This window comes from Hoplias malabaricus, chromosome 1 (assembly GCF_029633855.1).
Source record: "Hoplias malabaricus isolate fHopMal1 chromosome 1, fHopMal1.hap1, whole genome shotgun sequence".
Lineage (NCBI taxonomy): Eukaryota > Metazoa > Chordata > Actinopteri > Characiformes > Erythrinidae > Hoplias > Hoplias malabaricus.
Window position 1 is genome coordinate 20,590,555 of NC_089800.1, and position 17,640 is coordinate 20,608,194.

The following is a 17,640-nucleotide window of genomic DNA, read 5'->3' on the forward strand; positions in this document are numbered from 1 at the left end:
TGTGTCTACTGGTATAATGTGTTTAAGTAGACTACAAGACCTCCACACAATGAAAAGCATGAACCATAATGAGGATATTGCTCTATTCCTGCTCCATAGGTGGGTAATATTGACATATTTTATGCTGTTTTGGATCACTTAAGGGGGAAATGTCTCCAAATATGGGACAAAGTTTTAGAACGTACTCAGGCGGTCTTGGTTCATTGTTTGGTGTGCACCGGAGTTCAAAAGGGAGCATTCACTCATATTCCAGCGAACCACAATAACAGAGCTACCGCAAAAAAAAGGTTAGTTATAATCAAACCAAAGTGAATGCTGATTCTCACTTTCTACTGATATTAAATAAAAGAAAAAGATCCAAGATGAAGTGTAGGCCTGTCACAACAAATACATCATCGTCTTATCATACGATATATGGACATTCCTTCAATAGTTTTTGCTCACCTCAATATCGGCCATTGTTTTACAGCTGTGGTTGTTTACGTAAAAAGTATTTTGGCCGCTCACTTGCTTCTGTTCTCTGGTTTTCTTGGGTCTCTGTCTGAAGCCGTTGTGTCACTTTGTTTAAAAGCAGTGGTTTTATTTTATTGATGGTTTACTTATTTAGAAAATTTAAATATTTGTTATATTCCAACTACAATTTTTGAATATTCTAGGAAATTACGTTTTTGCTAAAAGTGAATTGCTCTTTAAAAGGTGTTGTAACATTATTATTATATCAGTGACATAAAATGTTCTTTAAATATTAAATATAATTTATGGCAGTTATTTCTGGGGCAATATATCGACCACAAAAGATGGCTATCGTAACAAACCTAATGAAGTGTCATATGATCCTCATCAATAGAGCTGTTTGTGATGGGGGAGTGCTACTTGGAAACCACATATTTCGTTGCAAGAGAATAACTTAGTAACTGTTCCACAAAGGGAGTGTGTGAATTACCTGACATAGAAATGAGTTATCAGATGTTTAGGACAAGCTAAAAGCTATTCACTCAAATTCTTACCCCATAATGGACGTCATCATAGTCCATGCTGATGTGGATGGGGCTGTCACCTGTCAATCAAACTCCTGAAAAAGAAAAATATAACACAATCAGCAGGGTTTAATAATACACAGCTTTATCAATATTAACCTGTAGGATTTACACAGGCAAACATCCAGGAATCTGACAGTGCATAGTGTAATCAAGGCTTAACAATATTTTGTCATGTGAAATGCATTTTAAAAATATGTTACAAAATATATAAATAAGTCAGGGTAATTGAAAACTGTACCTAGACAAATTACCCAGATACAAAATTCCTCAAAGGAGCAAGTTATGATCAATAAAGCAAGGTGTCAAAGGCCATACAAAGTGTGCATTTAAAAAGGAGAGATTTACAGATCTGGGAAATCTCAGTGCTAATATCTTATATCGCACATGTACATATTTGCCAATGGTGATGCAGACACATATATATATATATATATATACACACACATTTATTAAAAACCTGGATTATAGAAAAATGTAACATTAATTTGCTAAGTTTTTGCTGCCAACCAACAGTATGTTGTAATAAAATAATAATAATAAAAAAAAAAAAGAGTAATAAAATGAAAGGTGTCACTGGTCGCTAGCTAACTGCTCCTTACATAAACTGGTCAGAGCTTTAAACATCTGTTTAACTTAAATTATAAATTAAGTTAAATAAACTAACAGAGGTAGTCAAACCAATAAAAATATGAACATATAAATGAAAGTACGCTTAGTGCAAACTGTTAAACACAAAGACCAGTGGACCTTTAGCAGTGTATCTATTCAACATCACAGTTCAACGCTGTCGTTTTGCTTCTCCACACTGTCAGATGTGGAAGAAACTGAGACAAACTTATTTTTGGACTTGTCAGTGCATCCTGGACAATGGGTTAGAAACACCATATTATGGAGTGCCTAATGTGAGCAAAATAGTCAGCGCATGTACTATTAGACATCAATTATCACAGCAAGTAATGCTCATTCACATAAGCATTCACAGTAGAGGATTAGATCTTGTAAAAAATGATTTGTGTTTGCGCCATGTCATCGCTGTCCAAAGAATAAGCGTGTCCATTTTTCTGTAGATGTTTAGTTTACTGCATCATTTGAACACGGCAGCTGTGTGAAAATGTCATGATGAATGGACCAATAGAATTGCTCCAATATTATTTGGAATATAATCTTTCACTTCGACTTCTACTGAAAGTTAAGAAGGTTTTTGCCTCCTTCTGTAAAGTCAGTATTTTAGAGATGCATGTTTATTTTTAGACAGAGTGGATATACTTGTTTGCCATCATAAATTTAAAAATGAAGCCAGAGGAAATACACCATAATCCCATCCCATTCAAATCAGTAAAATACAAAGCAACACTAAAGCAAGGTTCATGTAAGATACACTCCTAAATACAGCGCCCTCCATAATTATTGGCACCCCTTGTTAAGAAGTGTTCTTGGGCTTCTAATAATTTTTTTTTTTTTTTATAATATAGGTCAACAATTCAAAAAATCATGTGTGCCACAATTATTGGCCCCCCTGGGGTTAGTACTTTAGTACAACTTCCTTTTGCCAACAAGACAGCACTTAATCTTCTACTATAACTCTTCACAAGATGGGAGAATACAGAAAGAGGGATCTTCACCCATTCCTCTTTGCACAACCTCTCTAAATTGTCCAGAGTCCTGGGTCTTCTCCTATGCAGCTCACCACAGGTTTTCTATTGGGTTGAGGTCTGGGGCCTGAGATGTCCATGAGAGGAGCTTAATTTTGTGCCTTGGAAACCATTTTGTAGTAGATTTGGCCACATGTTTATCTTGCTGAAAGACCCAGTGGTGACCCATCTTCAGCTTTCGGGCCGAGGCCACCAGATTGTGATTCAAAATGTCCTGATATTACAAAGAGTTCATGATCCCATGTGTCCTTACAAGGTTCCCAGGTCTTTGGAGGAGAAACAGGCCCAGAGCATCACCGATCTTCCCACAAACTTAACAGTGGGCATGAGGTGTTTTACTGCGTACTCATCCTTGGTGTTACGCCAGACCCACTTAGAGTGTTTGTTGCCAAAAAGCTCTATCTTGGTCTCATCTGACCAAAGCACACGGTCCCAGTTAAAATCCCAGTACCGCTGGCCAACTCCACCCGATTACGCTTATGAGTATAACTCAGAAAAGGCTTTTCCGAGCATGCCCCCAAACAGCTTGTTAGCATAGAGATAGCTCCTGATGGTTGTTTGGGAGACACTGTAACCCCAAGAAGCTACCATTCGATTCAATTCTCTTACAGTGAGCTTAGGAGAACTTTTTATTTCTCTTACCATCCTTCTCACTGTGTGTGGGGGCGAGATACACTTGTGTCCTCTTCCAGGCTCTTTATCACAGTTTGTCACAGTTCCAGATGTTTTTAACTTTTTGATGATTGCTCTGACTGTAGATGAGGGCATCTGCTGGTGAGTGGCTATTTTCTTGTAGCCATTGCCTGATTTATGAAGGTCGACACACATCTGCTTTACTTGAACAGTGTGTTCTCATGTCTTTCCCATGTTTAAGAGTGAGTAAGAGAAACAGGCCTCCATATTTATACCCCAGGGAAACAGGAAGTGAGGATTTACTAATAAAAGGTTCCTAGATGCTTTGATCCACTTTATACACTACAGTAGAAACAGGACATTTTATGGGAAATAATTATTTCTCAGTCAGGATTGTTTCATTATTTTATTTTATTTTCCACTTGAGTTGAAGGTTGCTTTTTCTATTTTTTTTTAGAGTGAGATTATGCTTCTGCAATAAAATATTTATTTATTTTAAGGCTTTTAACACATTTTAACTAGGGGTGCCAATAATTACGGAGGGCGCTGTATGTGTAATGAAGTAACAGGAACCTAAAGGAGTGATCAGTCATTTTGAGAATGAATCAAACAATGTTAAAAAATCTTTTATAAATATTTAAAAAAGGCCTTATTACCCATTCTGTGTTTACCCTCCATGTTGTTGTGTTAGTAAAGTACTGAGGAGCCAGTGCCAACTGGGAAAGAACAGCTGCTGTGGAATGCCACCTCTTCACCATACACTAGGAGAGTATGCTAAAAGTAGACCCATGGCAGTATTTCAGCAGCTGCAGAGTGGCTGTGCATGCCATACTCCCAGTAGCCTTCTGTGCAAAGGTTTATCTACATAATTACTATTACTCCCTTCCACAGAGGAAGTGTAATTGCATAAGGCTGCAGCCACTAATAGCGGTGTGGTTTCACCTACTTTAATCAGTCGCACAGCATTGTTTATGGAGCCCTCTGTGTTCTATAAGGACAGCCTCAGATGCTTAAGCAAAAACAACAATGTGTGTGTGTGTGTGTGTGTGTGTGTGTGTTTGAGTGAGTGAGTGAGTGAGAAAGAGAGAGAGAGCGGAAATGGGCGTAATTTCCGACCAGAATCATTTCCTGCCAGAGAGAGAGAGAGAGAGAGAGAGAGAGAGAGAGAGAGAACAATACAGGGAAAGAGACACAGACACCAACAAACAAGAAAAAAAACTAGGAGACTAAAGATTGGCCCTGTATACAGGCTCTAATTGTGAAAAACGTTGGTGCATTAGATGAAAGAATAATCTGAGATCTTGTCTCTTAAAAGTTGACTTACAGACATGAACTGCTCTTTCTGCCTCAATTTACTCTAATCTCTGCCAATGAGAGGAAGCTACCACCACAAATACCACAGAAAAAAACAAGACAAAAGGGAGCAATGAGCAGAGACTGGAATCAACAAGCCTGGACTGAGAGGCTAATTTCTAACAGAATAAAAATAGACAGAAAAAACAGCTTGGACTGCTTTTCATGACATCACAACAAATGTTAGAGTCATCACCATTCTGCGCAACAGTAAACAGAACAGACAAGTTCATAGGAGCAAATTCTTTTGGTTTATTGTAATCCCTATACATAATAACAAAAATTAACTATGGTATTGACTAGGGGTGGTCGATAGTGCCCTAAAATAATATCACAATATTTCAGGGTATTTTGGCAATAACAATATTATTGGCGAAACAAAAAAAATTAATAAATACACAGAAATATATCTTTATTAATTTCAAGAACACAGGATTGCAGCAAAATAAATGTTATATTAATAATAATAATAACAATAATAATAATAATAATAATATTGATTTAAACATTCTTACAAGAACAAAGACAAAAGGGGAGATTAAGAAAAAGAAAAATGTACGAAATTGTAATAATAATAATATAATGATTAAAAAAAAGAACCCTTTCCAATTTGAAAAATTCACCTAAATTTGATTAACATTTTGTAAAAATGGAGACATATCTTCATTATTAACAGTAGGCAAGTTTTGCTGAAAGAGCTACAGCAAAACTAGCAAAATGTACTCAGAGAAAGAGTGATACAGGGCTGTGTGAGGAAATCCCACATGGGTGTGTAAATGCGAAAAGAGAAAAAATGTAATGGCCTAGCTGTGTTCGCTTTGCGGTGCTAAATCCCACTTTGTTTGCTTAGAAGGCTATTTTGGGGTATATAAACCCTGCGGCGTTTGCTACACGATGGGGCAATTAAACCCTGCTCTTTTCATACCTCCCTGAAATCCCAGCACCCACTACATTAATGCTTGGAAACCGTATGATTTATGATAAAGTATGACACCACCCAAAGTATACCCTAGTATACAGTAATAGTTAAAGGGTGTGTGATTGGTGTAATCTAAAGAGGTTAAAATATTAGTGGCCAGAAGTGTGTCACATGTTGTGCAATTGTTGTAAATACCTGGCTATATCTTATAAAACACTATGTTATTGATATATCTTTAAAGTAGTCTGCATTTTGCCGTAGCAGAGTAACAATGCACAATAAATATTTGTACAACTAATGCCACTGTTAGGTTTAAATCCAAGTGTAAGCACACACCTTTCTATAAACAACCTGCTGTTACTTTAACAAAGGCCTTCCTTATGAAAAACTGTCACTGTGGTGGTACCATTTAGTTAGGGAACATTATTGTACGATATTCAGTATTAATCGTAAATGTCCAAGTTGTGATTTCACGTGCACCTTTTTATCTCCAGGAATTATAATATGTTCTTTTATTTTACACATTTCTGTAACGAAAGCTTATAAATATTCACTAATCCTTCTGGAGAATCTTTAGGGAACAAAAATATAATGATTAACTTTAATGATGATTGATGTATCTCTAAAAGGTACATTACACACTTTGTACCTTTACCGACCATAATGTACCTGTACAGTACCTTTTTTTCCTGAGTGTGTAGAGGAAAGACTGTGTTAGTCTGTGTTATTATGTAATATTTAATCTGTTTATCATGGAAATAAATACTTCTATTATAAAGAAATGTGATCAAGCATAGGCTATACATGAGTTGCATAATTTTTTTTTTTTGGTGTGGGCTCCATATTGAGTGGCGATTGTCAGGTTTCAGAGCACAGCACGAATGTAAACAGATGGAATGATTTATTGTATACATAGCTACTCGAGTCTCACAACACTAAGAACACTCTCTCTTTGCGTCAGGGGTGGAGTATGTGGTAAAGTATGCCATTGTGTTGCATGATGAGAAGAAAGCGACTGTTCTCTGTTACCCATATTAGCATTTTGACCATATAATCATATAGAACTGTTAGCACTTCAGAGTCCGATGCATATCTCTGCCCTTTGACCAAATCTGTGTGTTATTCATACACAGATACAACCTTCAGTATTTTGTGTTATTTCACTCGTGTTTTGTTTTAGCTACAAACAGAAACCACATATTCTTTTTCTCTTTCCCCCTATTTACAGGGTAAATAATGTGATCCTGCTTTCCCTGCACTCTGAGAGTGTAATATATTCTTGGAGGATGATGTTTTATCAGGGCGGTCTACCTAAGTTATTGCTCTGCATAATTTATTTGCATAAGTTTGCAGTAGTTCTCTTTGTCTGAAAATGTGATCAGCGAGTGATGTGTTTTCATTACTGTCAGGGTGCAGATTATTAGGTTTATTATCTGCACTACGTAGGCACTATGAGGTACCCTCCCCAGAGTGACACAGACGAATGTGACATGGATAAATGGATCAGGGATCCATACTTATATTACTTTAATATAAATATAAAACAACTTAATGGCTAAGCACCACTTAATGTACCTCCATGAATATTTCACATTATTTTAGTTACTGACATATATAAGTATGAATTAAAATGAAAATAGCAGCTTAATTTGCATTAAAACTGACCATTTTATTAAATTGATGGAAAAACCCGAGCTCGCTACAGAAATTCTTGAACACAACCGTGACGTCAATGGTGGACAACAGCTGAACAACGCTGCGGTAAAACACTGTTATGACTGACTGTTATGACAGTATCTAGCTAGCTAAATAACCAACATTATTCATGACAATAGCCTAGCAATAAGCTAAACTCAAATTTAGAGGTACCGTTATTCTTTAAATGTGATCAAAGTCGAACTCGAATTCATCTGACACTATAAACCTCCGTAACGCAGCTACGTAGCAGAGTATAATCTGAGCCACCGAGTTTAGCAAGTCAAGCTAACGTTAACTAACACCAACTAAAACAGGCGAAGTAAGCGTACTTTCCAAAGTGCCCCTTTAAAGTTGACAGATTTAGTCCATTTTCTGGATATTTTGGGATCTTTGGGCCATTTGTACAGATGTCCCACTGTACATTGAATTATTGCAGCCAAAAACAACACACCTTTTCGTCATTTTGCATTAAATTAAGTGCAACTTCTAGAGTTGTTGTCCACCATTTACGTCACATGCAAGACGTAATTGCTTGTAATTCACTCCTGTATATATTCACTCACTGACACACATTTATCAACATGGTCCACAAGTTATTCAGTGCTTCACATCACTAACACTTGTCCTTGTTTATGACTACATTAGGTCTCCTGAAACAAAATTCCAGAATAAATTGTGACAAAGCATGTGAAGGTGTCTGGATGTGCAGAAGAGCCAAAACATTAAAACTGTTACTACAGGGTGGATGACTATGACTTTGAACGATGCTCACCTTTTGTCAACTTATTTGTTCTACACGAACTGGTTTGATTTACATAACGACTGCAACATAACTAATGTTTGAAAGGAGCTGGAGCTTTCTTTATATACCCTCAGAAAACATGACTTCCTAGAGCCATTATAAAATTACCTTAGTGGTCTCTAATTACCTCAAAGGCCCAATGGTCATACATATTTAACACTGATTTCCGGGCTTGGCCTATAAAACACACTGAGAGTTCCTCTGACTTTATGAACTGTAAAAGGTGAAAGACCTAGAACCTTTGCAATCTTGCTTTGATTATATCACGATATATTTCTTAATTTCGGTCGATACGATATAATTCCGATATTGATATCAACAATATAAAAGCCACAGTAACACTGCAAATAAAACCCTAAGAAATATGACACCACTGTGAAAGATGAACATGTTCGCTTTGTCAATATTAATATTTTTAAACTAACTTTAAATTTAAGGGCAGTAAACTGACGGCGGCACCCTCTAATGACCGTCAGTCAGTGACAGACACTGTAAATAATGTGTACTAAACACTGAAAATGATTTTAAAAATCATATCATTGTTATTGAAAAATGTTTTGTGATATTTATTGATATTGAATTATTGTCCAGGCCTAGTCTAACAATTCCAAGCAGTGAAAACACTGGAAATAATTTTCATTTTAAATTTACCCCGTTTAATAAAGATTCAAGAGAATTATATTATCTTTTCTTGTAAACCATGAAAAATTTAAAGTAATAAGAAAAAAAATGAACCCCAAGTGTCTATCCACTGTCCTTTCCTCTAGATCCTCCTTGGGCATCCCCAGTCATTCCTCCAGAACCTCCAGTGAGTCCTGGTTCTACCCAAGGTCCTACTCCCAGTTGCCCCTGTTAGGTACACTTCCAGCTGGAGGCACTCACAGTGCATCTTTATCAGATGCACAAATTTCATCTAGTGGCTACTCTCAATGTGAAGATGAAGATGGCCTGGTATGTGTCTGGCTAATTTACTACTTTACTTTGTGTCTGCTTTTTTTAACCTATGTTTTGTTTGTAAACCTATTTACTGAATGCTGAAATACAGCAGTTGTTCCAAGCAAGAAAAATAATCAATTATGCAAATGGGCAGCAGTCATACATTGCCTAAATGTATGTAATCACATCCTGCCCAAGTGGGAGGGAAAAAGCTTTTCATGAATTCTGCAGCAGTTCACCTTCTTCTGTCCTGCCATCTCTCAGCTGGGAGCACTAGGTCTAGGCCTCTGAAGGGGGTCAGTTAAAAGGCCCCTGCCATTCCTCTTCATTTAACTGAAGGATTCCAATATTGTCTGTAGTTTTAAGAACATAAATAATAAACATATAGTGTCTAATTTCTCCATTCCTTAACAAAAAAATTAAAAACGAAGCGGCTGTCAGTAATTGATAACATATATTCTGAAAGAGCTCCATGCACATTCCATACAGTAGCATAATGATTACGTAACAGCACATGGTAAACTGATTCACCATTTTCAAAATCCATAAAGGAGTACGTGACAAATTCCTAGTAACAGAAGCATCTGGATGTCCGCAACAAAATACACAGCAGGACTTGATCATATCTCCAGAGAGAGTGGGTCAACTCATGTTAATATTGAAAATGTGCTTGCCTCAGTGGAATGAATTTTCCGAGCCATTTTCTAATTTTCCGTACTTCTTATTAGTCCAAGCCCTTTTCCAGATTCTTCATCTTATTCACAGTTGTGTGTGCAGCAATGATGGTAAATAAATGTTTAAATAAAGCTTATGGATGTGGATGTAGATATTTCTTTCTTGCATTTGACAACAAGTACGTTCTCATATTATTGCATAAACAATGAGATTGCATGCTATGATTGCTCCGGGGTTGGTTTGAGAGTTAGGAAAGGCCAAGTACAATGTTTTATTATTATTTCTATCTAAGTACATGGGTAAGTGCATGTAGGGCTCTGTAAAATCAGTTATGTTTTCCCAAATTTTACCATTTTAAAAGCATAACAAAAATAAGTAAAGTAAACAACAAAGTAACAAAATACAGTGTTCCCCTATACTGATTTTGCTGCTGTTGCTTTGGAATATTATAAAATGTGTAGAGGGCTTTCATTTTGAAGTAACATAGAGGGAGAGGACAGAAGAGAGAAAGGTCGATTCAAGTATCTAACCTTTTACAGTTTAACAGTTGAAAAAAAGCATTGTGAATCGGGTGGGGGTGGGGGGGTGAGGTTGGTGTGGGTGCCATATTAGGGACTGATTGTTTCAAACGCAGCACTAATGTAAATTAATTGGAAACACAGATACGTTTATCTCATACACAGTTCCTGTTCTTGCACTAGACAGAGTCTCATAACACTCAGAAGCACAGGGAGGCCACCACCTCTTTGCAGCAGCAGGGTAAATGATCACACTGTGTTGCATAATGAGAAAAAAAGATCATTAAAATCGGTTCGCTATGTTAGCATTTTCATTTCATAAGATCTAATAGAAAACAGTTAGCGTCAGACCCTAATGTGTCTCTCTGCTCTTCTGTCTGAATCTGAGTGAGTTATTCACACACAGATCTCACACAAGTTTCAGTCATCGTCTTATTTCACTCCTGTGTTGTTGTAGTGTGTAAGAGACGACAGACACAAGCCTCGTACTCCTCCGTCTTAGTCTTTTCCCCCTGTTTACAGGTAAATAATCTGAGAGTGGAACAGATTCTTGGAGGATAAGGTTTAATTTTGACTTTCGGCCTACGTTATTCCTCTGGTTTGACATATTGTCTGAAAGTGTGAGTGATCAGTGAGAGGTTTCCATGTGCAGAAAAGCAGAGGTCAAATCCCAAATATCTCACTACATCCTCCTTAGGGCACAGTTGGTTATAAAATAATGGTTTGAGCACTCACGCAATGTCAATATATTTTTGGTGAACTATAAAGTTCATGTTTCCCCTGTCAAACTAGTGTCTAATTATGTTCTGTATTATCAGTTTTATTATTATCTGTGACGTGCACTATGTAGGGTGGATGACGCCACTTTGGGATGGGGCCTGGTCTCCTCTACTGACTGACACATACGAACAGAGCTCTGTTTACAAACATGGCGTGGATAAATGTGTCAGGGAGCCATACTTATATTTCCTTAATTTTAACGTCTAAGCAATGAGTAAATGTGTTGATAGAAACAATAATACAGTTTACAAATATCAGTTTTAATTTGAGTTGTGTGTCTGAGTAACGCGTAGGTCCCGAGCACACTGTACGTCAGCTGTAACCCATGTGTATTGAAACTTAGAGTTGTATTATGGTTTAAATGAAGAAATATATATATTTCTTTTCAAACCTGTGGTAAATCTGTGAGTGTTTAGTGGCGCTGTTACCATAATAACTAGGTCACAGGCTAAAGATGGCTAATTACTACACACCACAAAATACCCTCAAATCATTCAAAGAGGATTTTTCAGGGGCACTGAGGACAGAGGCTGAAAGTTGGAGTGTACTTTGAACAGTCATTTAGAGCACTTACATGTATCAAATATGTAGCTAGTTTGTAATTTAATAACAAAATACATGACACACAACAACAGAAACCTAGGAACTCCAAACCCAGAGTATTCTACAATATTTATGTCATTTATTAATGACACATATCAGGGGCCTAACTCTATATACAAATGTCCAAGTTCTCTGCTTATGCCTTCAACAAGAACATCAAGAAGGCCAAAAGTCCCCATAGACTAATGCCAAGTTGAAGTAAAGGAGCCATTCAGAGCACAGGGACACACACTGCATCAGACTGCCGCTTTTTTCTCAGGCTCTCTGTTTAACATAGGAGCTTCAAATCCAGGAGTAAATGCATTGCCTTAAACACAGAGGCCCTTTGAGTACACACAGATGTAGTCTATCTGTCTGACACACATACAGACACACACACACACACACACCTATAGCTCTGCCAGAACAGACCATGAGTGCTTGGGTTAACCTTGGTTATGTTGAGGTGTTTTTAAAAGTGACTGGACTTGTGGGTCTTTGAAGCTTTATTTTGTATGTGTGTTTGTGTGTGAGAAGGAGAGAGAAAGTCAATGAGAACAAGTCCAGATGAATAACAGCACATGTTCTACCCAAAGCAGCAGTGTAAAGCAGGATGTTTTGGAGCATTACATCATGTCCCATTTTGGTCCAGTGGCAGAACTCTAAAGAGGCAAAAGGTCCAACGCTCCATCCAATCAACAGCTGTCTCCTGCTAAGCCACACCCCCACTGAAAACAGACTGCTCTTGTTGTACGCAGGCTATGGTGAAGCATGGGCCGTCTACTTCCAAATAACATCAAAACAGTGAGGTAACTGTAAGGCTTTCAATGAGCTGCTTGTGCACTTCTGAAAAGCTTTCTTCACCCTGCCTCATATAAAAATATAAAACATAAACAACACCATATTTCCATGTGCTTAGAAAAGGACAGAAAATTCATTTGCTCCAAACATGCTTTTAAGTCTGCTCTCTGAAAGAATACGTTCATTCACAAATACGTTAAATGAAAAATGTATTTTTATTAACGTTTATTATTACAGAATTCTATTCCAATTATTTCTATATTGAATTTTCTTTTAAACACATTATGTGACTGCACCCAGGAAACAGCTGGGAGTTAGGTGCCTTGCTCAAGGGCACTTCAGCTGTCTATGCTGAGGTAGGAGCATACACTGTTCTTTCAGTGCATTCTCCTACCCACCACCCCCCCACCACACACACACACACTTTTCCTGATGGTCCAGGAAATCAAACTGGTGACCTTCAGGCCCCCAACACACTTCTCTGGCCATGAAGCCACACCTTCCCCAGCATCATTTAATTCATTTCATCATAAGATGAAATCCCAGTTACATTTACCGCAGATTGTAAACAGTTTATTACCAACACTAAAATTGGAGCAAACAAGAAAGATATAAACACCAAGGACAGTGTCAGGGGACGAAGTGTGAAGGAAATGGCACTTTTCCACTGCATGGTACTTGCACTACTCTACTCAGCTATACTTGTTTGTTCTTCCTGCTTTACCATTAGGCAAATCTGGAACCGCGTTCTTAATTAGTACCTGTTTGCTCGTGCTTCCAAGAGAGCCGAGAAAGGACTAAATGTGATGTGTAAACCTTGCTGAGGCCAGAGGGACATTCAGCACAAACTCGCCATCTGTAAAATTTTCCAGCTGCAATAAAGCTCACGTTTGTTTTTATCCGACGCACGACGGCAGCTCGTAAAATTACGCCGTGGTCTTTTGAAGAGGTTCAAACACTTCTTTCGGTGGCCACTTTTTATTTAGTTACTAGTTTAGTGATATTTTGGTTTCATAAAAACATTAGATCGGTTCCCAATGTGCAAACCAACTGGAGAGCAGCAAATGGTGAGGAAACAACTCTGAATTTCATAAAAAGTGCTTTTTGACTAAAACTCCAAATTTCAGTAACTAACCACACAGCCTTTATCAAAATCTAGACTGGTGATTGGCTAATAAGCTTGTTATAAACATCAGCAGTCTTTCCAACAATGTGCAAATCCATTTTCCCAGAGTCAGTAGGCACCCTTGAATAGGCTTCATTGCCTGCTGGTACCAGGCTGAGACAGAAACCCTCTTTTTTTCTGTAGCATACTTCAGTTCAGCTTTAACTAAGACTGTCACAGAATGTCATAGTTGTCTTTTACTGCAGCTACACATAGATCTATTTACCCAGGCACATGCTGACATGCTTAATATCAATAACACTGTTTACATTTTCAGTTTGAGATGATGCAAAATACACTGGGATGCAGCCGCAAAACATGCATGCAGTCAGTGCTGTTGTTTCACAGGTTCTTAACCTGGATTAAAACAACTCCCCAGTAAAATGGTTGGTGTAAAGAGCATTAAAACGGTTATGTCTTGGTTCTGACCTTTCATTTTCTAGTTTGCCTCAAGCTCGCCTCACAGCTTAGTAGTCGTCAGAGCTGTCTGGAGTTTACAGTTCTCTGTAAAACTGTATTATGTCAAAACCTAAAATAACTGAGTGGTTTTGGGGCCAGATTATGGCACAATGTATGTACACCCAGCCCAGGGTGTCCAAGTCAAAATATTTTTAACTATATCAATGTCTAAACTTTTATGACAACTCTCTCAGGTAGAAAACATCTTCCCATGCTTTTCCTGTTAATTCAAAAGTAACACACTTGATTTTCTGAATGGACTCAAGAGCACACAGGATTTTCACTCTACACGTATTTACTCATGTAAAGGGTTACCCAGCATTATTTCCAGCCCTGGTCTGGGATGTACACTGCTATTCACTCTTAAGGCAGACTTATGCTTTGGCTTGGAATCGAAGCAAATTTGTAGCCTGTGAAAGTACCCTGCACCACTGTGAGTGTTTATACTTGTGTGTTGGTGTCTGCATCTCTCTAAAGTTACACTGCCAAAACACTAGAGCTGAACCTAAAATATGTCCCTGCCCCCTGTGTAGTAGTATCATGCCTCTTTCACACCTGAACTCCAGAGAATCTCTAGAGAAACTCCAGGGTGTCAGGTCCGGAGATGTCCCAGACCGGTCGTTCACACATGCAGCGCACAGCAGGAGATTTTCTGCTTGTGATGCTCTCTCACAGCGGGAAATGAAACACATGGTTTAGGAGTGTGGGCGGAGCCTGTGCAGCGTGTGCAGGAGAATCTCTGGATCATTTCGTCCCTCATAATACTGCCTAAGTTGACAGGCTGTTTCAGACACAGCCTACAATCTCAGAAAAGGTTACATATTCAGTTCTTTTAGTTTGTGAAATATAACTGCAACATATTCTATATTAATTGTAATTTTAAAGTTGTGTTAATTTCATACGCCTCATTTTATCCCCAAGACTTCTATTATGTTTTTTTATTTTACACAGTTGTGTAATAATATCTTATCTCCTTCTGGAATAGATAATGTAATAATGTACCTTTATTGGACTCTAAAAACACTGTCGTACAAATAAAGGTACATTTACACTGTTTGTACATTTAATGACAAAACTGTACCTTATTTCTGGGAGTGTATATGTATAAAAACAGATAACCCTCAGTCATCTTTCATGGAATGATTTTAACGTCACGTTTCACACCTGAGAGCTGATGTCCACCCCACACTACAGGATTTCTGCAAGTGAACCTGTATCTATTTCCTCCATTGTGCATTTCTCTATGCATGATTAATACTGATGAATATATCAAAAACAATGTTCTGCTCCTTGTCATTGTGCACCAACAGCCAAGGAAACAATATTAAACAAATGTACCATGTTAATTTTCCCCCATTCCATCACCACATTCTTGCATGAAACGAGCATGCTCAGCCACCTCAGGGGTTACCCCCAGTACTCTTTCTGAAACATGTCATAGAAGGAAACTGCTTTTGATTTCTCATTTCACTGACTTTAAACTGTACCTAGATATTATTCTAAAACAAGAGCACAGCCTTAATTCTGAAGTTTGTTAGTTGTCTTTCACACAGAAGTGCTCAATAATGTCACATTCTGTTCATAAGTGAAACCTGTGGAGATTTGTGAAATGAAAAACAGACAAGACTGAAAAGACACAAAACAGTCAGTAAAGCTTGCAGTAGATTGTTCCACCGATATTAGGGAATGTAGCTTGAGTATTACAGCTGACACTCGTTGTCAGAATCATTGTGTGGGACTTACATACGCTATTTAAATATACCCTCTATTAGCCTTGAACCCTAAGTACTATTTCATATCTGTCTGAGTACAAGATTTTCTTCATACACATCATGCCTGCGAGGATATTATCATTGCAGTTCTGTATTTGACCAACAGTCAACTAAAAAAAATATTCAATTGGAAAAAAGGAAGAAATGTAAAAATTTGAAATAATAACAAAAAAAAGAGAGACAAAGAAAAGGAGAGGAAGATTAAAGTGTTTGGGGACAAAAGAAGGAATTAGTAGGTTTGAGGATGACAAGATTAGACTTGCCACTGTTTGAGAGTGAGCGAGTGAGAGAGAGAGAGAGAGAGAGAGAGAGAGAGAGAGAGAGAGAGAGAAAGAAGAAATGTCAGTACAGGAAAAGGAAGTGGCCAGGTCCCCGTTCACACGAGCTGCAATCCACCCAAATGTCAGTTCAAGGAGCACTTCATTCTCCTCCAAAACCATTCAATAAATTGTTTCACAGCAATATTTATTTCCTTAGCCATGCTAGGAAATTGACTTTAGCTATGTCAGCGCACAAATACGGATCATAACAGCCCGGTTAGTTTCCAATTTGCAATATTAAAACAGATATTCCAGTGTTGCACTTTGCATCCCTGCATTTACGTTAAATCGAGAAAGGCCACTGATTAATTGAAAGGAAAAATAATAAACCTCAAACAAAAAAGAGATGTGTTTCTACTTTTCTACAAGACATACGATTTAACAAATATCATCTTATCTTCATATACTATGATGTCTTCATAAAAGATCAAAAGAATCCTATGCCATGTGTCACTGCCGGATAAGATCAGAAAAGCAGAGACAGGAAAAAAAATATCCATGCCAGCACTAAGGCCTACTGTAGCTATCTGATTTCAGATCTTATGTTGGTAACATTAAAGGCAACTGCAAATTTGATCTTGTTCTCTGCCTCTAAAAACTGTGTTTACCTCCTACTAAGCCAACACACCCGGTTAGGAAACAAATACTATTTCTGTATACATTATATTTTACACTACACGACTGTGCAAGCCATAATGTTACAGAGAAAATACAATGGTGGAAAGACAAGTTTAAAAAATAAATAAATAAATAAATAACCAAAAAAAGCATTGTTTCCAAGGAGTGCTCTGGGCAGTGGAGGGCTAACTGCTAAAGCAAAACAGCAGATAAGAAAACACAGCACACAGTTCTCCGACTGAAACCAGCAGGGATATAGGTTTTATAACATCGACTACAACTTAAGCTTGGTTTCTGTTCGCTTCTGGGGAGACTTACCTTAAGGAAGAGGTGAAACGAAGTGTCAGGCTCCTGTTCGGACACCGTCCTGCTCGAAAGTTGCGGTGGAGAAAAAAAATACACTGTATGCGGAAGTAGAAGAATCTCGCTACACTCCTTAGGTTCTGTAATATTACTCGTAAAGCTACAGCGACAATATCACGAAGAATCGTGTTCAACTCGAGGCAAGTATTGTCCGCGCACAGAGATATCTACTTGGTACTCCGCTGGTCATTTACAGGACATTTTGCAGACCCATTATTTGTAATTGGCAGAGAGAAAAGGGATTGTCTACGGGAGACTATTCGGCAGTGTTACACCGAATACTGTCCCCGCCATTCAGCTGACCCAGAGCATAAAGGTTTTGAGTAGACCTGGTCAAAAGTTATTATTTTTATGTATTAAAGTCCTCTACACAGATTTTAAAAGGGCACAGATTCTGTTTATTACCTTACATTGACCATTTGGAAACCACAAACTGCACAGCATGAATATACTGTGGCCAAGGCCCCTTTTTTATGTTTAATTTTCCCCCTCAATATGAACAATTTAACAAACCTTCCACAAAAGTGTGTTATTCATTTTTTCAGGGTTTTCCC

At 37.8% G+C, this 17,640-nt stretch overlaps 1 protein-coding gene across 4 annotated transcripts in view; it reads right to left on the reverse strand.

The window, feature by feature from the left end:
* Positions 1 to 17,310, reverse strand: part of arhgef1 (Rho guanine nucleotide exchange factor (GEF) 1) — a 50,332-nt gene extending 33,022 nt beyond the window's left edge. For 2 of the 4 annotated variants that reach the window (XM_066673160.1, XM_066673240.1), the window contains exons 1-2: positions 17,042 to 17,308; positions 1,008 to 1,072 (exon numbers count right to left, since the gene is read on the reverse strand). In XM_066673160.1, the coding sequence (XP_066529257.1) occupies positions 1,008 to 1,034 (27 nt within the window). In that variant the 5' untranslated portion in view covers positions 1,035 to 1,072; positions 17,042 to 17,308. Of the gene's footprint in view, positions 1 to 1,007; positions 1,073 to 17,041 lie in introns of all 4 variants that reach the window. The other 2 variants (XM_066673080.1, XM_066673002.1) reach the window with 2 other exon arrangements.
* Between the last annotated feature and the right edge of the window lie 330 nt (positions 17,311 to 17,640).